At 38.1% G+C, this 24,536-nt stretch overlaps 3 protein-coding genes and 1 non-coding gene across 4 annotated transcripts; 3 read left to right on the top strand and 1 right to left on the bottom strand.

The window, feature by feature from the left end:
- Positions 1 to 379: 379 nt before the first annotated feature.
- On the top strand, positions 380 to 15,468 carry LOC131436049 (mitochondrial enolase superfamily member 1-like). Its single transcript, XM_058604492.1, has 9 exons — positions 380 to 632; positions 707 to 791; positions 847 to 980; positions 1,045 to 1,167; positions 14,244 to 14,394; positions 14,448 to 14,605; positions 14,658 to 14,800; positions 14,854 to 15,017; positions 15,076 to 15,468. The coding sequence occupies exons 1-9, from the start codon at positions 441 to 443 to the stop codon at positions 15,375 to 15,377; spliced, it is 1,452 nt and encodes a 483-aa protein (XP_058460475.1). The 5' UTR covers positions 380 to 440; the 3' UTR covers positions 15,378 to 15,468.
- LOC131436048 (inner nuclear membrane protein Man1) lies at positions 7,590 to 12,003 on the bottom strand. The gene is made up of 4 exons (XM_058604491.1): positions 11,780 to 12,003; positions 10,394 to 11,134; positions 9,642 to 10,329; positions 7,590 to 9,573 (listed from the first exon to the last, which is right to left on the bottom strand). Exons 2-4 carry the CDS (start codon positions 10,884 to 10,886, stop codon positions 8,247 to 8,249), a joined length of 2,508 nt encoding a protein of 835 aa, XP_058460474.1. The 5' UTR covers positions 10,887 to 11,134; positions 11,780 to 12,003; the 3' UTR covers positions 7,590 to 8,246.
- Positions 15,469 to 18,565: 3,097 nt separating the features above from the next.
- LOC131438630 (WD repeat and HMG-box DNA-binding protein 1) lies at positions 18,566 to 23,042 on the top strand. The gene is made up of 7 exons (XM_058608767.1): positions 18,566 to 18,756; positions 18,826 to 19,304; positions 19,371 to 19,841; positions 19,898 to 21,075; positions 21,137 to 21,295; positions 22,170 to 22,286; positions 22,348 to 23,042. Exons 1-7 carry the CDS (start codon positions 18,680 to 18,682, stop codon positions 22,840 to 22,842), a joined length of 2,976 nt encoding a protein of 991 aa, XP_058464750.1. The 5' UTR covers positions 18,566 to 18,679; the 3' UTR covers positions 22,843 to 23,042.
- Positions 22,035 to 22,136, top strand: Trnay-gua (transfer RNA tyrosine (anticodon GUA)). Its single transcript has 2 exons — positions 22,035 to 22,071; positions 22,101 to 22,136. It is a non-coding gene; the product is annotated as a tRNA-Tyr (tRNA).
- Positions 23,043 to 24,536: the final 1,494 nt, after the last annotated feature.

Raw genomic sequence — 24,536 nt, 5'->3', positions numbered from 1 at the left:
TATTCACGACAAAAATCTGAATTAGCAAAAGTAAGATTTTTGTAGCTATCTCAAAACATAACTAACTAAAATCAGAGAATCATCTAATTTTTTCGCCAAAATGCTGATTTCGGTCTTTCAGTGAGGTCAAAAGATGAACAGTTTCCCAATGGATCACAGCCCACTTAACGATTCATTTTTTGGAAAAGGATTTCGGAATATTCCAAGCACAGTAAGCAAAATAGAAGTTCTCTCTTTCATCTTATGTTACAGACCGATTCGAAGACCGGTTGGAATTTGGCAGACGGTCAAAACAAAAGTAATATAAACACCTCACCACAAAATCGGCTGAATCGAAAGTGATAACAGATTACGCACACTGCTGCGCACAAGACGACAATAGGACAGAAGCAAAGCAAATAACAATCTAATTATTCAAAGATTAAAACCGCAAGCAACTGATGGAAATGACATATGACTACCTTCAGTGTGAACGCAGTAACAAGCTGAGAACTCTCGTCAATTCGGACAGTGAAACAAAACTCGGAATGACTCAATCAATATCAACGGATAAATGTTTCAACATCACGTCACTTGATGCAAAAGATATACGCTGGCCGACGTCGTTGGGAGCTCACGGATCCGATGCTATGGTTTGTTACAGAATATGAATTCACAGCAGGTTACTTACTAAAGCATTCCGCCTCCCTTCCTCCACAAAAAAAAGCACACCGATCCGGATTATTCCTGTGTTTACGTTACAATCAATACGGCGGAAGGTCTGTTTGGAAATGGACTAACGTTCACGTTAGGTAAGAAAAATGTAACTCGCCAACCACACAGTTGTTTGTAGAATTGTTTTTCGAGGCCGTGGAACTGACATCGTTTTGTTGGCTGTGAAAGCAATGAGGACATTAGTAGAGAATCGTACCACGACTAGTATCTACCGGAACTTTGCTCAATTTTGGCGTGAGTTGACCAGTGAGTCGCAACTTAGATGGGTAAGAGTTCTCAACTGCGATAACCGAAGTTGAAGGCAAAACTTATTGGCTTATCCCATTCTAGATTGGACCGGAAAAGGGAGTAACCCATCTGGCGGCAGCTGCCATCATCAATGCATTGTGGGATTTGTGGGGTAAAATTAGAGGTGTGCCTGTATGGAGACTGTTATCGGAAATGGATCCCGAGGTAAGCCTTCCAATGAGTTGGGCATCAACAAATTTTAGTCCTATCGATTCGGTCAGCTAATTATTTCTCAACAACTAAAAACTATTCAAATGACCCTCGACTGTGATGGTCGGTTACAGGATATTCGAAAAGTCCGGTTTCCATTTACGAGTCAGAAAAATCTAGGACGTCAACTTATCACTTGAAAGACCGCAATTTCATTTTCTGGCGTTCGCAAAATGTCTGTGTTAGGAAAAGCTACTGCGCACGGTATTTTTGAATTCTTCACAATTTGTGCTTGTAAATTTGCGTTTTCCCATTTATTAGGAGATTTGTATCGTTGTTGTCTGGAGATTTGAATCTTCGGCAATTAATTGTCAATCATGCCTTCTAAATTCGTTCGTTTCTTTGGTATTACTTTTAGATTTGATGTGAATACGACTTTACCCTCTGAGAGAGTGATAAGTTTTTGATCGTGAATATCTCTTGTTGTATCTAACGAATGAACATAATTTTTGCTACACGCCATCGGAAATATGATCACAATTTTATGATAAAATTATCAGTTGTGTGCCATAATCTCAAATAATTCAAAATTAAACTTTTCTGAAATGTTTGGTATAAACAAGTATCAAAGAGGATAATTCATATAGCGCGTTTGCCTTGCTCGTATTTTTAAAGCTCATAGCTCAATGATCTGTGAAAGGATTTATATAATCTAACTATTAATAGAATCGAAATTTTACTTAAACTTAAACTTAACTAGCAAAAGCATTGAAGTATTTCAATAGTACACTAATGAAAAATTTGACCCATGTCAACACCAGCCTATCAGAATGCTGAGGAAGAGAACAAAATATCTGCTGCTGTACAACAAATCGAGAAAAAATGTTCCGAAAAGTGGTGAATATCGCAGTGAGTTCCTAAATTTGGTCCTTCTGAATGCTAGAAACGAATCCTACAGCATATTGATAGTTTCTTTCAATAAATTATGCAAATCCGAAATGAAATAATCGACATTAAAATTCTGTATGCGGCTATTTTAATAGCCGTTAGGACCACCCATTAGTGAAAAAGCTACAAACGAAATCAGGTAAAAACAAACCTCTCAACAAAAATTGGATTAGTTTGGATTCTATCGCCACTGCTAGAACTATTAGGATTTCTTGCTCGCAAATCGAAGGGAAATATCCTCAGTTTAGTGCAAATCTAGAATAGTTTGATTAGATTTGTGCACTTTTCGCTGTGTGAAATTCACAGTAATCGAGACTAAGTGATGCCTTCTTTGTTTATGCGAAAAATGTGGAAAAGGGGAATGCTTGCATAATTCATACAATTGATCTACTAATTGATATTCGGAAGTGTTAAGGAACATGTCAGTCGTTTTCGGATTCACGACATCCAGTTGTCTCTGACATTACCCACCCGCCTTTTTTGTCATCGATCTTTTACCAATCGTACACGCATTCCCAAGTAACAATTCGAATGCCTCATAGTTCGGATTATAATTTATAGAAGTTTTGTAATTGATTATGCAGACGCTACTGGTTTATTTACGATTAAAATAAGTGTCTCTTTTGACAAGTGATATAATAGTTTCTAAAGCTTCTATGAAACCCTTCACCCAGACTAACAACAGGACTAAAAACAAAACAGCTTGTACTAGTACTGCCACTTTCACATTAGCCACAATTTTGGATGCAACATTCACTTCACGTTAGATTTTTGTTTTGCTGTTGGATAAATGACAAGTTAATTTTTGTTTTATTCCGGTCGCATTCTCGTGTGATTTATGCGACATGGAAATAAAGTTGTCTTTAACACTTTAGGAAATCGTGTGATAAGTGTTAAAATTGTTGTAGTTAATTGAAATATTTATATAACAGGCAGGAGGATTTTGTTATCCGGAACGTAGTGGAGCGTTTTGAAAGATCGCGGCGAACAGTCGAGTAGGTGGCAGTAGTGTGTCCAACGTATAGTAAATTTGAAATTTACACAGGATTTTGAAAAAAATTGTTCGAGTCTGTATATCTGTTATCTGTGATTCCGCCGAATTCGGTAATTTTTTGCCGAATGTTCAACAGCTGAACGTTCGGTAATCAATTCGGTAATTGAATTGATTACCGATCGTTCAGTTATTGCTGAATTGTCAAGCAACTACCGTAAACTTTAAACCAAATGGATCTAACGAATGAATCAATTATTTTTTTATGAGTTTGTTTACTTTTGTTTAAAACTCTGAATTTGAATGCATTTTCGGATTTCATCAAACAACACACATTTTAAACTTACGATTAGGTTTTTTGGATTTGAATATTTTTCATGGAAACGAGTGAAGAAAATTCGAACCGGTCGTGACTACGGTGCACTAACATATATAGCCACGCAAAAATATAAAACATGTCTAAATAAAATGTAACGTCATTTCCCGGTTGACCGAAACTATGTGCGCCTTTCGGAGCATTGCACAACCCGTCAAGTCCACCAGAAATTACTTTTCTGCCTATAAGTGGTGTGTGTATATATATATATATATATATATATATATATATATATATATATATATATATATATATATATATATATATATATATATATATATATATATATATGTGTGTGTGTGTGTGTGTGTGTTGTAATTAGATGACAGTTTCACTCAGAGCAAATTCGATGGTTCGAAACTAGGACAGGACCAGACAACTGGCTTCTTTTTACAGAAGAATATTTCTCTTCTTATTCCGGTTGCTCCCTGTTATAAATAATACATTCCTTGCGATCACTGTTGCCAGTAGAAATAATTATTCATTCTGAAAAGTTTCTCCCTTTATAACATGCGATTATTTATAATTTGAAAACACTTAGACAAATGTTATATTATATCAGTCAAAATATAACTCTGAATTTATTTTGATCAGGTGCTCGTTTTAAAGAAAACGTTTAGTTAAAACAGTTTAATAAATTTTTTTAAACACATTTTTGGGTATTTAATGTTTGTTGCTTTATTAACTAAAGTATCCAAAATATTCAATTTGAGAAAAATTCTAACAATTAGAAGTATCCAAAGATTTGGTACTATTCTCAAGTAAAACTAACATAATCAATGTTTTTGTCCATATCACATTTCGCGATTTCTGGCTTTCTCTTTGCATCATCCAGTGATTGTTAAATGTACTCGTATACTTTGCACATTGACAGGACTTAAAAACAAATTGAACTCAGATCCTATTGAAATTAATAATTTTTAAAAGCTGATTCGAAAAACAAAATATGCCATATCAAACTACATTGTTACCGACGATACTGACAACACTTTTTCTACCACCCTGCAGTAATATTAATTTCAACAACTTGAACTTGCTTGTGTCAATTTCAACCAATCACGAGCTGGTCCGAAACTGGTCCTAGAAGTGGATTAACAATTGTCAGGTCCTGTCCTAGGTTCGAAAGCACATTTATGATACATTTACATTACATACATTTATTTGCACTACATCACATTTATGATAACACATAATCAACAATAGTACGCCACAATACTCGGTTTGTGGCTGCCTCTTAATTATGGAAGATTTCACGGTCGCCATTTTGATGTGCTACTGTATAGTACAGCAAAATGGCGACCGTGAAATTTCAGCGGGAGTGCAGAGAAACAAAACACGTAAGGATACAGAAAAAAAATCGCCTGCAATGGGAAGCACGACGTTCTTGTGCATGTCCCACTACATTTCATGAGAGTCGACATAAAACGAATTTCAAAGTTGAGCCTTGTTGGCAACTGTCTCTCGAAAGTTGTTGAATTTGGAAGGAGCTACTGTTTATTGTGGCTAGCCATACTCAGTATGAATAAAAGGGTAAAACAGCTGTCGATGAAAGCAAACGGCGACATTCACGAGAGAAAATGTCATTAGACCTGTGACATTTTCCATCTGCTACTTCACGGCGAAGTACAGTTGGCGACTGCTGTCATTTCTCGGTTGATTTTTCAATAGGGCGTATAAGCAAGTGACAGTTTCTCTTTGTTTACTTTCTCTTCTATTAATTACCAAGCATTCCCACGTTTATCACTCAACTCTTTGCATGAAATGATACTTGAAACTTTCGACTTTCAAACAGAATAGTGATATTAAAGAAAATCTTTTTAATCACATCACAATAATCGAAATAGAGAGTGATTAAAGAGAAGCTGTCACTTGCTTATACGCCCTATTGGAATATCAACCGAGATTTGTGCGGTTTGACTGTCTGATGTTTCGTGTCATTCTCCAGTACCGTTCGCAACCCTGGCCCTGGGTGTAGGAATCTCTATAGCGAAAAATGGAAATGGGGTTGTTCGAACTGTTGACGTAGTATTACACAATCATTGTCAGAATCATTGTTAGTTTTTGTCTCTTATGTTGGGCGAACTGCGCATAAAGCAAAGCCGTGGAAGGTCCACTTGCTGATAAACACCAGTGACTCCAACCCATCGGATTGATCTGCAGATCTACGGATTTCGGTCGTTCCTATACACAGAAAATTTCGCAGTATTCGGTAATTTTTTACCAAATTTTCAACAGCTGAACGTTCGGTAATCAGTTCGGTAATTGAATTGATTACCGATCGTTCGGTAATTGCTGAACTGTCAAACAACTACCGTAAACTGTAAACCAAATGGATCTAACAGATTGTTCAGTAAATTTTGTTTGTTTGATTTCATTTGGTTAAAATTCTGGATTTTCGGATTTCAAAAAACAACACATATTCACAAAAACGAATGGAGAAAATGGTTTTATTCCACGAGAAATTTAAAAAGTGTCAGATGTTCCGACTGTACGGAATTATGAGCGCCTTCCAAAACACTGCACAATACGTCGAGTTCAACAAAAATTACCCTTGAACGATTTGTGTTGGCAGCAAGTGAACAAGTGATACAAAATTATTTTCTGCCTGTAAGTAAACAAAAAGCTGTTAGTGGCTCTAATGTTTTAAAAACTTTTATCACCTGTACCTCAATCCATTCGATGAACCCTTCAACATTTTTTTCGTTTGATTAATAAAAAGACACTCACTGAATATTTTAATAACTGTTTGACAGTTAGTTTCATGACAATCAGTTTTCACAGATGTTCGGTTATTGGAAGATAATTTTACCGAACGGACAGTACGATTTTTACCGTATTCGGCGACTATTCAGGTTTACCGTATCAATTGTATATCTAATACAGAATTCTGTAATGAAAATTTACGTTAAACTGATCGTTCGGTGAAAATTTGCATAGTTGTAAAATAAAACCCATGTACCGAAATATCGGTTATTTCTATAGATTACCGAAAGATCTCATCAACAATATTACCGAACAAAGGAATTAAATCTGTATGTATGTATTATAACGTTTGAAACACTTTCGGAAAAATAGTGACTGTGAAAATAGTGACTTTGTGAGAGTGTAATGACGTGATATAACATAGTGGAATTCAACGGTACAACAACAGTACTATTAGTGAGAACATTCTACTAACAGCTCAAACAGAAATTTAGTGAATTAAATCTTAGTGTGTACGAATCTACGGAAAAGCCTCCTAAAACACGGTGTTACAAAATACACCCGTAAAATGACATAGTAAAAGTTGTAGATATAGTCGAATAATGCTTAAAACAATTTTTTTTGTACCCTCTATTTTTTTATTTAAAAAAACGCGGTTTTTAGACTTTACGCGTTAATGTATGAATATATCGGTGATTTTTTTTCACAATTTGAACATTCTAATACGTTTTGGAAAGAATATTATCAGCCCTTTAAAATTATGTATATAAGTATATTGTTTGACTATCTAGATGTGAGTTTTCATCGAATAAAACTAGAAAAGGTAGATTTTTCACTTTTAGTGATATTCAGAGAGTTTATCTATTGACGAACAAAATTATGTTTCATTTGTTAAAATCGGACAAAAACTGTGGAAGTTATGCTATTTTTTCGAAAACAGAAAATACGACCTAGCATACGTACTTGGTTTCAGACCCTTAACGCAGTTTGTAAAATGGATTGCACACATTTTTGAAAACAAAATTCAACGATTGAGCCAAAGTTTGTTATAATTTGAAGTAAACAACACTCATTCATGGTTATATCAATTTGTTTTGTTATTTTATCTGCCAACATTTGTTTTTTGCTTTTGCCGTGGAAGCGCTGTTCAATAAATGTTATTTCCTGATGAAACCTTTCGCCCTGTTCATCACTGAATGTTCCAAAATTCTCCGGAAAGAAGTCCAAATGCGAACGCAAAAAATGAATTTTGAATTTTGGACATTCTACATCTCAGTTCACCGTAATCAAATGGAACGCATCCAAACTTGTGAAGTTGAAAGTTTTTAGTTTATGTCCATTCTATACATTCGAGTTCCTCCGAAAGTACTCCACAACCGTTTGGAGCTAAATCAAGCAAACCAATAAATAAGACGTGTCTTACTAAAGATGTACCATTTATTTATTACTAAATCGATTATATTTTACAATGTTTCCTTATGCTAACAACTTTCAGATTTTTTTTTGTCAGATACCGTTTTGTTTTTCGTAACCAGCTAAAATTAATGATAACGCATTCCAGTTTAGTATGTCCCTCTAATGAGTTTGTGTTTTTGATTTGTTGATAAAAACAATGGCTCACCAAGATTATGGCTCACGTCCGTGGACTTTTTTTTTATCAGCATAAGATGAACGGAATGCGAATTTGCATTTCCATCGCAATTTCATCAGACCTACCGCTGATTACAGCGGTGTCCCCTCATCCTCTACGGTTTACCATCGCCACTTAGAATGATAAGAATTCGATTTGTTTTTAATTTACATTATAAGACGTCTCAACAGTACATTAAACCAACAAAATTTATTTTTATTTGCTCTGGTTCATAAGTTTAACGATATTGTTTTGTTTCGCTACGGTGATTTTGTTTTTTTTTAATTCGTAAAGAGTATGATAAATTTCAAATTGAACGATGATAAAAAATAAACTTATCCCTTCGGCGATTTTCACCAATTGTAAAGCAATGTAAGCGGCGGCTGCGTTAATTTACAACTAATCAAGTTTAAAATTTAAGAAAAACTAAGGATGAAATTAAAATATTAGCACTCTGGCTCATGCTCCGGTTCAGTGTCGTCCTCTTCCTCTTCGTCTTCCTCGTCGTCGTCGCGCTGGACTTGGTTCGATGGCCGGTCACCGATCGGCGGTTGCTGTGACATCGAGCTATTGTTACGATTCGATGGTTTCAGACAAGCGGGACCGGCAGATGATCGCGGAAACCGTGCCAGATAGCGCTCCAGTCGCAGAAATTTGATCGACACCAACCGATTATCGAACCACCAACCGTTGATTTCGTCGTGTACGATTCCAGCATCCTTGGCCGAAGCGCAGCGCACATAGACACAGCAAGTGTTCCGATCCAGCTGGATGTCGTAGATTTTGCATCGCTGTCCGACTTTCTCCAGAATGGCATCCTGTACAATCGTCCTGAGGTTTGGATCGTTCACTTCGTACTTGTCGAACATTTGTCGGATTTTCAGGCAAGGTGTTGGTGGATCAGGTATCTTATTGGTGTTATCAAAGGCTGGGCTTTGCCACTTTTTCACTCCTCCCGGAACAGACCGGGCTATCGAATTCACCGTGATTGGTGCCGTGTCAATCCAACGCATCATTTTGAAGTCCTCGCCTCCGCGATTGCCCACCTCAAACTGGATTCGGCTTTCATTTCGCTCCAAAAACTGTAGAGCTTCGATCCAAGCCCACTCTAGCTTCTTTCGGTTGTCGAGGCTTATCAGGCGATCTCGAAGATGATTGACCACCACCACACCACCCTCCTCGGATGGTTCCGTTCCCCCCGCAGATGACGAGGCTTGACTGACCGCCTGGATAATCTCAGTGATCAATCCATTCACTTGATCTTTGCGTTTTTGCTTGACCTGCAGTACGAATTTCAGAAAACAATTTCCCAGATATGTGATCAATCCAATGATTCCCAGCACGCCCACAATAACGAAGAATGTGTGGAATTTGTTGTACAGCATACACGTGAACGGCAGTTTCGGTTTCAGTATAGCAAAATAGTTACTCTTGGTCGGCCTCCGGCGTAAAACTTCTTCGAACCCTATTTCGCTGCCGTTCTCGTCACAGTGATTTATACGCCACTGTGGATTCCGATCGATCAAATATTCCATTGCGTGCAAATGTTTTGTCAGTTGTGGAATCAAGACAGCCGGATAGTGCTCCTTTGCCAGCTTCAACACCTCGTCAGCACTCATCAAATATGACACAGTGGAATCCACACACTTACTGTGCTCTACGCGACTCTTCAATTCGGTTCCTACTAGCTTCAACATTTCTAAGGCCGGCTCCATCTCCGACTGCGACACACATCTTCTGCTGTCTGTAGTCGTGGTATCACACAAGTCGTACCTGAAAATGAAAAATCCCAGCTCATTAATAGGATTCCAAGCTAAAATGAATGTCATGCAGAAAATTACCTTGTGTCAATCGAATTCAGAGTGCCGGCAATATCCGTGCTAATGGTCATATACATAAATGCCACAGAAACCAGAAAAGCGATGAATATGCACAGAAGCGCACATGGAATAAATGTCTGCTTGAAACCGTAGTGCTCATCCAGTTTTGTAATCAGGTTGCCCAATGCAATCCTGAGTGGAATTTGCGGTGGGTCCGGGCTTGGTTGAGCATGTGTCACAATATCGTTTTCACTGAAACCGTTCCCACCACCAGCATCATTGTGGTTGGTCGAATATCTACCCGCGTAGGTGTACCGGCTGCGGAAGTGGTTCCCACTAATCGGAACTCCACTGTGATTCACGTTGAGATTGTTCCCACTGCTGTTGGCACCACCACTGAGGGCACTGCCAACGGCACTGTTGTAGTTCTCGTGGGATACTGTTTCACCCCGCAACTGCAGCAATCGTTTGGTGTACTCACTCACGTACGGAGACTCCGACGCACTACCGTTGGAGTTTGACGAATCGTTTAGCCTGGTCAATGCGTTGCTGGATGGAGCCACTGAAATGTTGTTTCCCGCTATTCGATAGGAAGGAAGTTGTGTGGCAGCTGCCGTACTTATGCTGGCGGGAAGTCTTGTCGGTGTTGAATAAGTACTGCTGGGGGCGGTACGGCGGAATAGTGCACTCGGCGATGAAGATGAATTTCCTACAAAAGCAAAAATATATTGAATTATTTTTAATTCTTATAACCATACGCTAACAACGCTAACCGAAAACTCGACTCGTTGGCCGTAAACCACCGGAATAATCCTCCTCTTCACTGTCGTTGATAATAACTGGTGAGATGTACACGGCGCTTCTTGCTGAACCGGGTGATATCGATTTGTTGTGGTTGTTGTTGTTATTATTGTTGTTATTGAAAAGTAAGCTACTATTTGATATGGGTGAATTGCTGTGTCTCTTTGTAACCGACCTGGGCGCTGGTGGTGGCATTGCGGTTCGCGCACTGCTCGTGCCGCTGGTCGTTGCTCTCCGACCAGATCGTTTTTCCCCATCGGATTCCTCACCGGAAGAGTAGCGTGTTGCGTAGCTCGTTTCCCGCCGCAATTTTCCTTTCTCGTTTTCCATGTGATTCCTGAGCTTTTTTATCAACAGCTTACGGGTGGTATTGGTGACCGGGAGATTCTGAAATCCATACTGCATTAGCCTGAGCCGGAGCTCGTCGTCCGACAGCAGTTCCAAATTGTCCATCCGACCACTCATGATGCCCGCCGAACGTCTTCACGTTCAAGGTGCTTTGCTCTTTCAAAACAAGAATTCTTTTTCGGTCGATGATTCAAAAGAAAAACTTCACCAAACACAACCACAAACCCGAATTGAATTCCTCCTGGTGGCGCCTCGTGCTAGTAGATATGTAATCGGGCTGTATTTACTTGCGATTCGTTCCCACGCACACGGCGCTTCTGTTTTTGAATAACTGATGGTGATGCCGTCGATCAGTGCTAGCAGATCTGTGAAATATGAACATTCTTTAATGTCGTTTTCGTTTTTAAATTGCACTACACTGGTGTAGCGAAAGCTGCACTGAAACCGTTCGTTTTTACCAATTGCACTACACCAGTGCTACACTTTTTCTGCACCGATACCACTGGTGTAGCACTCATCAAAAGTTTGGTGTAGCTCTGTGCAATGGAATCGTGTATTGTAGTCAATGGTTACTGTTTATGTTTTCGTCATTTTTGTTCGTTTATTCATGCCTCAGTGTAGCACTGCACCGGTGTAGTGCAAATTAAAAACGAAAACGCCATAAGTTTCTTTTCCACTCAAAACCCTTGTAAATATTTCTCGTATTTCTCACTGTTTATTTTCATTCTCAAAGCAAAGTTTCACTCAGTAATTATTCATACGAGTCTGAATTTCGGCTTGCTTAGACCATCACCAAACCAAGCAACACTAGCAGAAAGCCGTCCCTCGTCTGGCTGCTCATTATTTCGCATACACATCCACGCATATACACAAGGCAAACCATGATCGGCCGCTTCCCTCTCCCTTTCCATTCAGGCTGCGTTCAGATACGTTGCGAGAGAGACACTTCATGCCGCGCATTTACCCACAAGCAACAATTTTGTCCTAATACTAGAAAGGGGTCAACTTACGGGAAAACACTACTTTTACGCCGACATTCCGATGGTTTCATGGCGCATTTCAATTATTCACCGCACCACTTCAATCCGTCCAACGAATTAATCCTCGCTTTGTTCACTGACGACCGGTTTTGGAACGTTAATTTGTGAAATTATGACTGAAAATCGACCGAACAACACACTCACACGATTTGAGAAATAAGTGAAAATTTTTCTGAGCTTCTGAGCTGTCAAAACGCGTTGCGTGCTTAAACTTCACAAAGGGCGTATTCGCGAAGCGAATAAAATAAACATCGCGTGAAAAGGAACACTGATAAAAATTTGTTCGTTGTCATTATGTACAAACCATACAAGCAGACCCTGTCAGCTTGGAGCGATATCAGTCTTCAGATCAGCAACGCCATCGCACGCATCACATTCAACATATCATTTCAATATTATGGGTGCGGAGTGCTGCTATTTTGGCGCGCACGAATTTCACATTTCTCTCCCCTAGGGTAACAGAGGTATTTTGGCCCGCTTTAGGATTGATTTTATTTTGTCCCACTTTTTAAAAATATCCACCAAACATTGTAATATCTTTAAAAACCCCTTCCGCAATAGGTAATTTAATGTGATTAGCTTCAAATTGATGCAAAATGAGTTACTTAACATCGATAAAATCCGACGAAATCGATAAAGTTTGTTAGGCGGGCCAAAATATATGAAGTGGCCAAAATACGTCTGTTATCCTACTTCTATGTATGAGATTCGATGCGGACTCGCCTGAGGGCGTCATGCTCGCCAAAAAGTATGTTGCCAATAATTTGTTCGGGAATAGTGAGAGCTGGATATCTTGTTAATATGATGTCATTGATACAAGGTATCACTGAAATCCATGAAAATTTCTATTCTAGATCTGAGGACAGTAGGGGAGAGTGTTCGGTTAGCGGTATCCTTTTATTTTAACCGCTTATAACTTCTGATTAAGTGCCAAGTTAAGTGCACATTATACGTACATACATACATCAATGGTAAGCTAAAATCCCTAGGTAACAACTGAATAAAAAACTAAGTTGAATCATTTGATTGAAAAAAAACTTGATAATCAATTTAGTAAAGTGATCAATTTTGTCAATTTCAAAAAAAGTGTTCAGTTACCGGCACCCCAAGAAATTGCGCTAAAAATGGAAAAATATAATATATATATAAGACTGCAATCATTCAAAGAAAAAACGTGCTTAATCCACCTAGCAGTGAGATGGTACCTTTTTTTTTATCAATTCGCATGTGTTTTTTGTATGAATATTCATCGGTGGTTTAGTTCTCATTACATTATTTTAATGACCGTCGTTTTGAGCGGCAATTTGAGATTTCAATCGTAAAACGGATCGAATTTTATTCTAAGCTTGTGACAATCGATTGAACATTCCATGATTTGTTTATGTTCCACTCCAGAGTTTTTCGCCATTATTTACTGTACTTCTTGAGCTGGTATTCAGCAACCAGCATAACCCACAAAGATTCGTATGGCCATAAATTAATATGACGAATTAATTGCAATAGCTTTGAGTCAAACTGTCATCTTCTGAATGGGTTCGAATTTTGAAAACTCATCACCCTAGAATTCCAGAATCGGAATTCAGAATTGGATAAAATTCATTAAATTTGTGTGGGATCATAAATTCTTTAATTTGAATTTTTAGTTTTGAAATTCGATTTGGTCCGTTTTGAGATAACGATTAAGCTGTGAGAAACGATTCAATACTGGAACCGGAGCTCGAAAAGTGTAGCCGAAATTAGTTAATTTCACCTGAGGAGCTGTATTGTTTACAATTGATTCAAAATGTTTGAAAATCAGTGTAGACATCTTTGAGAAATCGTAGTGCTACTAAATCCACGTGAAATTGTTTTGTTTCTTCTTGTAAACTTCATTATTATTTGTTTTCATTCATCAATATATATTTCAATTGACTCATGATCTGGTAATTCAAGTGTTTTTCATTTATTTTCGTGATGTGCTCTCATTTCCACTTGAAAGATACGTATTTTATATCCATTGAACGGTTCAATCGCAAAAACATGTTACATCCAATAGAAAAACATGACAAAGTTGGAAGAAAATGAAAAATATATATATATATATATATATATATATATATATATATATATATATATATATATATATATATATATATATATATATATATATATATATATATATATATCTTATATCAGTGAATTTAATGTTAAACTTGTTCCAAGAAGTACTCATGAAAAAAATTGAGTAATTATAACGATTTTATTGCTTATTTAGAGTGACGATTCCATATCTGTGTTGATTGAATTAATCCTAGTTCCTAAGTTGATATTTAAGTTTATATTGTCTATAGTTGTTAATAAAAATAATAAAACATGTTTAAACAGAGTTTTGAGTACCTTTTTATACAGATTCGAGAAACTTGAATATATTCTAACTATAAAAACTTTTACATAGGAACTGGTATCCACCATCGACTTTCGCTACATCACCGATGCAATCACACCCGAAGATGCAATACGCATTTTAACCGAGAGTAATACGAATCGTTGCGCTCGGATCGAAGAAATTGTGTTGAACGGTTATCCAGCTTATACGACGCAAGTTGGTATGTTTGTCATTTTGTATCTTCGAATTAACTCATATCAATCTTCCATTAAGGTTGGCTTGGATATAGCGATGAACAGATTCGTACATTGTGTCGCAAATATCTAGCGGCTGGATTTACAGCTTTTAAAATCAAGGTTGGACAAAATTTGGAGAATGATTTCAAAAGATGTAAACTGGTTCGACAGGAAATTGGATGGCACAACAAACTGGTAACAAAATAGAATATTCAAACGTCAAAAATGCTTACGGAATTTGGTACAGATGGTAGATGCGAATCAAATCTGGGATGTTGACACCGCTATTGAGTGGATGAAACAGTTGAAAGATTTCAAATTGTTCTGGATCGAAGAGCCGACATCACCCGATGACATTTTGGGTCATAAGAAAATTGCCGAAGCACTAAAGTTTGATTGAACAAATGTTATCTTTTGATTAAAGAACAAAGTTTGTTTTACAGAGATCATCAAATAGGAGTAGCAACCGGAGAAATGTGTTGCAATCGCGTTATGTTTAAGCAATTCTTACAAGCTGGAGCCTTAGAATATTGTCAAATCGATTCAGCGAGAATAGGTGGAGTCAACGAAATTCTTGCAGTGTATTTGATGGCTAAAAAATTCGGCGGTTTGTTTGCCTGTGTGACATTTCTATTAAATTCTTATTCATAATCGTTTTATTACAGTAAAAGTTTGTCCTCATGCCGGAGGTGTTGGACTCTGCGAGATGGTTCAACACTTGCAGATGTGGGATTATACATCCGTTTCGTGTTCAATGGAAGGAAGAATGATTGAATTCGTAGATCAACAGCACGAGCAGTTCGTCAATCCTGCGTTAGTGAATGATGCTGCTTGTTATGTTGCTCCTGATTCGCCGGGGTACTCCACCCAACTGAAACCGGAAGCGATTGCGATGTACGAGTATCCGAATGGATCTGAATGGGAGCGTATGTTTCGCGAGGGAATTTTCAAAAAGCATGAATATTGATAGCTTTAGGTCATTATTCGTTTATTAAGTATTAAAATCGACTCTAAATTTCTGCGAGCATGGAGCGTTGAATGCATTTTTTCATTATCCTCGACCCAAGTTATTTGTATTAAACAATTTTAATAAAATAGTTTAGTTCACACTTACTTTTACTCTTTCAGTCGTAGACTACGTTGGTCCCTGCTGTAGATAGGAGGCGTCTTCATTCAAATCGTCGGATAGGAGGCGTCTTCATTCCCATACATAATTCCTGAATATTATTTGGATCCGACTTCCGGTTTCAGAATTATGGGAATTAATTTTTTTCGGAGATGGCTGAACCGATTTTCACAAACTTAGTTTAAAATGAAAGCTCTTTAAGTCCCATACTAAATTCCTGAATTTCATTTTGATCTGACTTCCGGTTCCGGAGTTGTGGAGTAAAATGTACAAAAAAATGAAAATATGTTTTATCGTTTTTCTCATAGATGGCGCGACCGATTTTCACAAACTTAGGTTCAAATGAAAGATCCTGTGGACCCATACGGAATTCTTAAATTTCTTCCGAATCCGACTTCCGGATCCGGAAATATAGGGTAAAGTGTGATAAAAATTTTATACCATCACTGAAAAGGGCGAAAACCCGTAAACAAATTTCTAAATCGACCTTAAATCGTCTCCAATTTATAGTTTTAATCAGTAGCCGGTCAAACAAACCGATTTCGGTTATTCTTTCAAGAATCGAAAAAAATATTTTAAAGAATACCACAGTATTAGATACGATAGTATGATTGACATGAAAAAGGCATTTTTACACCACTAGGTGGATTAAAACAGGTGTTTTCATGTTCAGGCATAAAAATGGAGCATGTTTAAAATTAGTGAGTAGATTTTTGAATTTGATTTATGACCATATCTAGCTAGAATATAATTGTTTTGAATTAATTTCTCCCTTCAACATCAACAATGTTCTCTGTTTATCAGAATAACAATGTTGGTTTAATCAAACGAAAAAAATATTTATTCCGGCTGATGTTATGTAAACCAACGTTTAGTTTATATGATTGGCAATGTTGATTCAATCCTGCTATAGCTTTATCACAGAGAACAGACTTCCAAGCTAGTACAAACTTTTTCAAAAAAGCTGTGTAAAGCATAGAATTAAAAATACGTTTAAAATCACCGTTGCTTACGACTTTACACGCATGATTTATCATTGTATGAAATTGAAAATAAAGGGTGATTTTTTAAGAGCTTGAGAACTTTTTTAAACAATAAAACGCATAAAATTTGCAAAATCTCATCGGTTCTTTATTTTAAACGTTAGATTGGTACATGACATTTACTTTTTGAAGATAATTTCATTTAAATGTTGACCGCGGCTGCGTCTTAGGTGGTCCATTCGGAAAATCCGCTTTTTTATCGACAAATTTTGTTCAGCGATGAGGCTCATTTCTGGTTGAATGGCTACGTAAATAAGCAAAATTGCCGCATTTGGAGTGAAGAGCAACCAGAAGCCGTTTAAGAACTGCCCATGCATCCCGAAAAATGCACTGTTTGGTGTGGTTTGTACGCTGGTGAAATCATTGGACCGTATTTTTTCAAAGATGCTGTTGGACGCAACGTTACAGTGAATGGCGATCGCTATCGTTCGATGCTAACAAACTTTTTGTTGCCAAAAATGGAAGAACTGAACTTGGTTGACATGTGGTTTCAACAAGATGGCGCTACATGCCACACAGCTCGCGATTCTATGGCCATTTTGAGGGAAAACTTTGGAGAACAATTCATCTCAAGAAATGGACCGGTAAGTTGGCCACCAAGATCATGCGATTTGACGCCTTTAGACTATTTTTTGTGGGGCTACGTCAAGTCTAAAGTCTACAGAAATAAGCCAGTAACTATTCCAGCTTTGGAAGACAACATTTCCGAAGAAATTCGGGCTATTCCGGCCGAAATGCTCGAAAAAGTTGCCCAAAATTGGACTTTCCGAATGGACCACCTAAGACGCAGCCGCGGTCAACATTTAAATGAAATTATCTTCAAAAAGTAAATGTCATGTACCAATCTAACGTTTAAAATAAAGAACCGATGAGATTTTGCAAATTTTATGCGTTTTATTGTTTAAAAAAGTTCTCAAGCTCTTAAAAAATCACCCTTTATATATTGAAAAAGAAAAAAAATTGGTTCAATTAAACTGTATTAGTTTCATTTCTTATAAACCAGATCATTTTTTCCCGTGCGAATAAACTGGAGCTTTCTTTCGTTCTCTTGTGGATAAAGTTCGTACACGTTTTATATGAAAAATTTTAACTGCTTCTTTCATTTCTAAGGGGGTTTTCCACAATTTAGGCGTATGTATTAACTAAAAATATTTTTGAAAATTGCATAACATTACATAACTCATTTCCTTCATAAAAAAAATTATGCAGAGATCTTTACCGGACTCATCGAATCGTTGGATACCAGGGCTTGATTGTGGTTTGTGAATAATTCGATTTGGAAAAAAGTTTTTTATTGATATTGCAAACTTTCACAATATCAATAAAAAACTTGATTTTTGACAATTTGAAAACGAGAATAAATACAATTGAAAGTAATATCAAGTTTTACCCTACAAGTTGAAGGAAATAGTTTCATTCCTTATCCTGCAGATTGAAGGAAATAATTTCATTCTTTAAAAAAAAAATTGATTGAAACAAACTAATTCACGTAATAAAATTAGTACTCTTGTTTTCTAGTTTCTGGCAGCTACATGTAACCAGATTTTCCTTTGTCACTATAATAATAAAAAAATACATTTTGTGAAATCCAAATTTGGTTATTTTAACATTTTTTTCTGCGTGTAAGTAGAGAAATGTGTTGAGCGTGTAGTGCTTGAAATATTTCAGTAGTTTGACAATTCCGTTTAATCAGAATCCGAGATGCCAGATTTGCCTGTCAACATTTAGAGCATATATTGTTTTCGACTGCAGATGCATTATAGTGGATATTCAACAGATTTTCAATGTTTTATGTTTTACAGACAGTTGACAAACGTGACCGACTCTTGAAACTGAATTGGGCGCCTTTTTACTAGTCAAATAAAAATTTAAAGTTGAACCCTTTCTTTGGAACATTTCGAGTTCTGAAAACATTTTAAATTTGGACCTGGCAACTCTTATCAAAACTGTTTTTGAAATATCTCAGACGTCTTTGCATTTGGCGCAATCAGGTTACTTACTTAGAGCAGATATCGACAATTTTCGCGATCTTAGTTTGTGTTTCAAATGTTGTAATCATTGTTTGTAAAATAATATAAGAGTAGTGACGACTGCATAAAAATGCCCTTTAAACGGTCTGCTATGAGATACGGTCACATCGTCGGTTACACCAGTGTAGCTTATCAAGATGATGGAGAGTAAGTTGCTACGGTGCTTCATTGATATATTGAGAGTTTTTTTTCTTATAATTATTATCTTTACTGCAGACGAATACTCAGTATCGGACACGATGGCGACATTCGAATTTGGGACGGTGTATTTGACGATGACCCGGTGACGACCTGCGTGGCCGAAAACGTTTGGGCTATGCTGCAGTATGGCGACCGAGTTTTGATCGCAAACGATTTAAACACGGTGCAGGCATACCGGTTTCCTGGATTGGAAAAGGACGGCATTGATTTCCGGTTTACGGCCTTTGTCACCAGTTTGGTGCGCAACGAGCGTTTCATAGTGGCTGGATCGGAGGATGGCATGATAAAGGTGAAACCAGCCGACGGCGAAGGTGATTTTGAACTGAGTGGATCGGAGGGACCAGTTCTAAGTGCAGCCCTTAGTGTAAAGGATTTATTGGCAGCTGCCTGTGGGGATGGTAAACTTAGGATTTGGGATTTGAAGAGCAAGGAATTGGTGAAGACTTTTGATGGACTGCGAAAGGTTAAGAGTTTTGAAGGCAATGTGCATTTCGGTAAGTTTGTCTCTCTCTCCGTTGTATATCAAGAGCTATTTTAAAAAGGGTTCGTTGCATTTCTAGCCACCCCATGTTTTGAGCCAGTCCGTGGAAATGTCTTAGCTTACCCCAAGGGTAATCAGATCGTGGTACTCAATACCGCCACTTGGGAGCAGCAAAAAGTACTCAAACATTCGAAATTTGGTTCGGATTTCACCTGTTGTGCCTTTTCTCCGCGAGGAGACTTTTTTGCCGCTGGTTCGGACAAAGGAGAGATTGGTATTTGGGAGTATAAAGCTGGTGAAATTTTGGATGGGGAAATAGCATCGATTGATCCATATCCAATTACTGGTTTAGCTTGGAATCCTAAAAATAATGGGGAGCTAGTTATTTGCGATGATCAAGGACAATTGGGGAACGTAAATGATATTTTCCTTAGCGATGAAGCTGCTTTGGCAGACGACGGAAACGATTTAATCGAAATGGCAGAAAAAGAAGCCAACGGAATCTCGGATGATGACGAAGATATGGAAATAAATGATATCTATTCGAAACGTAAACTAATACAATTTAAACAATCAATTGTGTTAGTAATATTTTGATTATTTCAGATGTTGCTGACAAAAAGTTGCTGGCAGACGATTCCGACGATGAAAATAGTTTCTCAGTAAGCAAATTAAAAAGTCAATATGCTACGAATTATGACGACCTTAATAGTGAGATTTTGAGCAACAAAGCCGAAGATGTTGGTTCTCGTGGGGCTGCCAATGATGAGGATGCTCATTCTGTTATGAGTGATAGAATCGGCGTAAAATCTTATCCGATGCAAGATTATTTCCAATCGGGATCTACCCCGGACCATTTGGAACATCGATATCTAGTGTATAACCACGTGGGAATCGTCAGAGCCCATTCTGATGATAAGGAGAATTCTATCGAAGTTGAATTTCACGACTCTCAGAAGCATCACGGTATCCATTTGAATAACTATTTAAATCACACAATGGCTGGATTAAGCGAGACGGTACTGGCAATGGCTTGCACTTCCGGTGTGGAGGAGAAGGGTAGTAAACTGGTTTGCATAAACTTAGTCGCCTTTGGCAATCGAGAATGGAGCTGCACCATGCCCGGGACTGAGGAAATTATTGGCGTTGTTGCTTCGGATAAGATTGTTGTGGTAGCAACTGACTGTCGTCTGCTGAGAATCTTCACAGCAAGAGGCACTCAACGTGAGGTTATTTCCGTGCCGGGGCCACTCGTTTCAATGGCGGCTTACGGTGACCATGTTCTAGTGGCGTATCATCGCTCGCCGCCGAATGAAGACCAGCAGATAAATCTAATGTTGATCACATGTGTTAAGTTCAAGTTGCGCTGCCGAGAGGTACCGATTCCGTTGACTGCCGGTGCCGAAATGCGCTGGTTGGGCTATACCGACAAAGGTTCCCCAGTCGTGTACGATTCAGCAGGCATCATGCGCTTGTATCAAGCGTCGGCCAATCTTTGGTTTCCGATTCTGGATGCCGAGCAGCATAAAGCCGGTGCTTCCGATAGTCTCTTCATTGTTAACGTGTGTGAATCGGTTCAGCAGGTTCAGTTGATCGTATGCCGTGGGGCGAAATTTCCACTGACCAATCCGAGACCGATTCCGATGAATGCAAACTTCCAACAGCCGATGTGCGACGTTGACTTTGAAAAGGGTACCCTGGAGGATGAGTTGGTCCGGAGCATCTACTTGAAAAGTGATGAAGCTGATAAGATTCTGAAAGAGACTGCTGTCAAGTTATTTGCGGTCAGTTCCAAATCCATTCTGTTCCAGTTCAAACAATTGAAACGATTTCCGTTTCTTTTAGCTTGCCTGCCGCTCGGAGATGGAACAGCGTGCACGAGAACTGGTTGAAACAATTGGATCAAGTCAGCTAATTCCGATTGTCATCAAGTATGCTAGCAAGATAAAACGATTTCATCTAGCGGACAGTTTAGCGCCACTGTTGCCAAGTTTCCAACAGCAGGTAATTAATTTAAATAGGTTGCGGGTTGTTTGAGCATCCCAAAGCACGGAAAGTGGCACGGTCTATTTTTAGAATGTTTCGTCGATTTCTCCTCTGCGCAGTAAAATCGATTAACTGGGGAGGGTCGATGAAGAAGATCACTTCATTAACGATCATGCATGCATTGTAAGCGAAATGTTTGTACAGAGTCCTTTCAACAATTCCATCATGGTTTATTAATGATGTTCATTTTGTACGCGAATGACTACAATCGGTTCGGTATATTATGCCGATATTCAACCAACTGAAACCGGTTACCTCACTAGTTGACTCTGGATTTGACAGATTATTTTCATTGATGAATTGATAGGTAATCGTATTCAATATTTATGTTTTTTTCTAGTTGCAGCAAAGTAGGCCTTTTTCATAAATAGTAATCAGATTAGTAAAGTGATCAGAAAGAGTAGTTAGAAAATTGTTCAACTTTAAACGAATGCTCCTAATGTCATCTTACTCTTGAAGTCAATCTATCGACACAACAGATCGCACCCTAGCAAATAGTATTTCGTATTAGAGATGACTGATGGAGCTTTTTTATTTGAGTTAAATAAGGAAATAATCACGAACAAATATAGGCTCGAGTACCTTATATCCCCGGTATCTATCTATTTGCATATCGACATTCATGAAACAGATTTCCTTTTCTTCTTATTTGTTGGCTTCTTGAGCGCTTGCCCACCTGGCGTTGCGTGTCTACAAGCCTTCGATAGCTCAGTTGGTAGAGCGGTGGACTGTAGATGTGTGTTTCCCTGCCAAGTACGCAGTTATCCATAGGTCACTGGTTCAAATCCGGTTCGAAGGATTAAATTTTTTTCCCCTTTCATTTTTTTTACAGGAGAAGGAACAAGAAGAACAGGAAATGGAAATTGTGAGGGAAAACGCCGCCATAGTTAGCGAACTAGAGCATATCAATCTGGAAGCGGTCATTAAGAAAGATAACACACCTAAAATTGTAAGTGTTTCGAAATATTGCCATAGTTTTTACTGCTTCTTCATTTCGCCCGTTTTCCTAGAAACCGATGCCGATGGTGATGCGAAAGAACAACCCTTTCCGCAAAAACGATAGTGCCTCGAAATCATCGGCACCCATTTCCGGCAATCCACTTGGTCATCTGACGAGTAAAGCAATCGGGTTCGACTCTCCGAGTGCAGCGAGACGAGACGAATCGAACGGCGGCAGCAACATAAGTGGGGTTTCCGAACTGACAGCCGACGGCAACAATGGCCTGCCGGAGAACAATGAAAATCAATCGAAAAATAGCAACGGAGGAGGAACTCCTTCCGGGATGAAGTTTTTACCCTGGTTCGAGAGCAACAAAGATCAGCTGAAGAAGGAAAATCCGGATGTGAATGATGCCGAACTGATCAAAGTAGGGATGAGACAGTTCAAGACGTTGAACAGCTATTCGCAGCCCCGTGGTTCGAGCGAGAAACGAAAGCTGGAAGATGGCGAGAAGAATGAGTCCGGAGTGGCCAAGTTGGCAAAGTTCGGTTTCACCAAGCAGTGACATTTTTTGGTGTGGTAACTCGATGTGTATAAAATATGTACGGTTAAGCTAGAAATAAAACTTGATGGTCCTTAAAAAAGGCGTTGCATTGGAATAACCATTAATTATTCGAAACTTTCTCAGTGCCGGATTATGGGGTGAAACGATTAATGAATGTAATCATGCCTATAGTATCATTCGGCGGGAGAAAACGTGATTGACATGCTACTGAATGATGATGAGTGACATACCGTAAAAAAACATAACAAATAAAACATTGCTCTCGAAGTTGTAGTTTATCTTTTCCTTAAATTCTATTAACCATGTTCTTCCTCTGCATGAAAACGTGATTCACGGAGGGAACTTGTTTCACAATTAATCGTCGCGTGACGAAACACGAGTGAAAATTGAAACGTGACCATTTCTGATAGGCGTGAAATTGACAGCGTATTTTTACGGTGTAAGAAAATTTTATTTAAAATGATTTTCGAGTTGAAAACCTAACACGCAAAAAAAAAATACAACCGATCGTCTACCCTTAGTTTAAAGGTAACATTGATTGAGTACTTTCCGATGATTCGAATGTTTCAGTCGTTTGACACCGCAATTGGTTGGGATTCTTCAACGATGATTGGACGAATATTGATTTGCTAAAAAATGGATGGGATAATTTGTATCATTCCCACAGGATTTACTTTTCGTACCAAACAAAAAAAGCAAAGGCTTGTTCGATTTTGCTAGCCAGTGTCAAAGTCACAGTGCGCCGGCAAAAAATAATAATAAGGGAAAATACTCCAAACCAATCACGGGTGAATCAATTGATAATGGATAATCAATTATAAGCTTGGGATCGTTTCAGATGACTTCCTGGGGGAAATTGATAGCCAAGGCGAGACACGAATCATCAATGAGCTGAAAGCAGCATCCTCTTCTACGGAAATTGATTGACTCAGTGATTGAGTGGAAAGGAGAATAATCGATTTTTATGAGCCTTATTGAAAATATGACGGGCAATCTGTAACTCTTTTCCGTTGTTCCCCCGTTCGTATTTGCATTTCTGCCGTTGGTTAGCTAGCCATATGGTTGGGTGCATCTGCTGTGTGCTCTGACCGTCCGGTGAAATATCGGTTAAACAAACTGCTTAAACACGGGTTAACATAAGGATTTGCATAGATTTTATTCCATGAGACTTTCGAAAGTATTCTTTTCATTTTGAATAGTTGTTTATGAAATGCCGGTTTAATATTTTTTCTCCACTATTTAAAATGTTATGTGGGCAAGTTTTCGTGTGAATGTATCGGCACTAACATGTGATTAGGGCATATCGTGCGATAGGCGTTTCCAAAAGTTACGAAAAATAATGCTGATTACTCGAATTTCAAACATGCAATTCAAGCATATTTTGCATATCGACTATTGTGTATATGAAAGTTGTAAAGCCGAGCAATGAGCATTATCTTTTGTAATATTCGTAAGGGCCTATCGTACGATATGTCCTAATCACATGTCTCGGTTGATTTTTCATTTGGGCGTATAAGGAAGTGACAGTTTCACTTTAATCACTCTCTCTTTCGATTATTGTGATGTGATTGAAAAGATTTTCTTTAATTTCACTATTCTGTTTGAAAGTCGAAAGTTTCGGGTATCTTCTTATGCAAAGAGTTGAGTGATAAACGTGGAAACCGCTTGGTAATTAATAGAAGAGAAAGTAATTA

Source organism: Malaya genurostris, chromosome 3 (assembly GCF_030247185.1).
Source record: "Malaya genurostris strain Urasoe2022 chromosome 3, Malgen_1.1, whole genome shotgun sequence".
NCBI classification, from domain to species: domain Eukaryota; kingdom Metazoa; phylum Arthropoda; class Insecta; order Diptera; family Culicidae; genus Malaya; species Malaya genurostris.
This window is presented reverse-complemented; position numbering and strand designations above follow the sequence as displayed.

Excerpts from the sequence above, each read along its gene's own strand:
- LOC131436049 (XM_058604492.1), top strand. The coding sequence starts at position 441 with ATGGAAATGACATATGACTACCTTCAGTGTGAACGCAGTAACAAGCTG. Across the intron at positions 1,168-14,243 it reads TATCGGAAATGGATCCCGAG|GAACTGGTATCCACCATCGA; the intron begins GTAAGCCTTCCA and ends ACTTTTACATAG. Across the intron at positions 14,606-14,657 it reads TTGGATGGCACAACAAACTG|ATGGTAGATGCGAATCAAAT; the intron begins GTAACAAAATAG and ends AATTTGGTACAG.
- LOC131436048 (XM_058604491.1), bottom strand. The coding sequence starts at position 10,886 with ATGAGTGGTCGGATGGACAATTTGGAACTGCTGTCGGACGACGAGCTC. Across the intron at positions 10,330-10,393 it reads GCCAACGAGTCGAGTTTTCG|GAAATTCATCTTCATCGCCG; the intron begins GTTAGCGTTGTT and ends TTGCTTTTGTAG. Across the intron at positions 9,574-9,641 it reads CTGAATTCGATTGACACAAG|GTACGACTTGTGTGATACCA; the intron begins GTAATTTTCTGC and ends TTTCATTTTCAG.
- LOC131438630 (XM_058608767.1), top strand. The coding sequence starts at position 18,680 with ATGCCCTTTAAACGGTCTGCTATGAGATACGGTCACATCGTCGGTTAC. Across the intron at positions 21,076-21,136 it reads CTGCTGTCAAGTTATTTGCG|CTTGCCTGCCGCTCGGAGAT; the intron begins GTCAGTTCCAAA and ends CGTTTCTTTTAG. Across the intron at positions 22,287-22,347 it reads AAGATAACACACCTAAAATT|AAACCGATGCCGATGGTGAT; the intron begins GTAAGTGTTTCG and ends CCGTTTTCCTAG.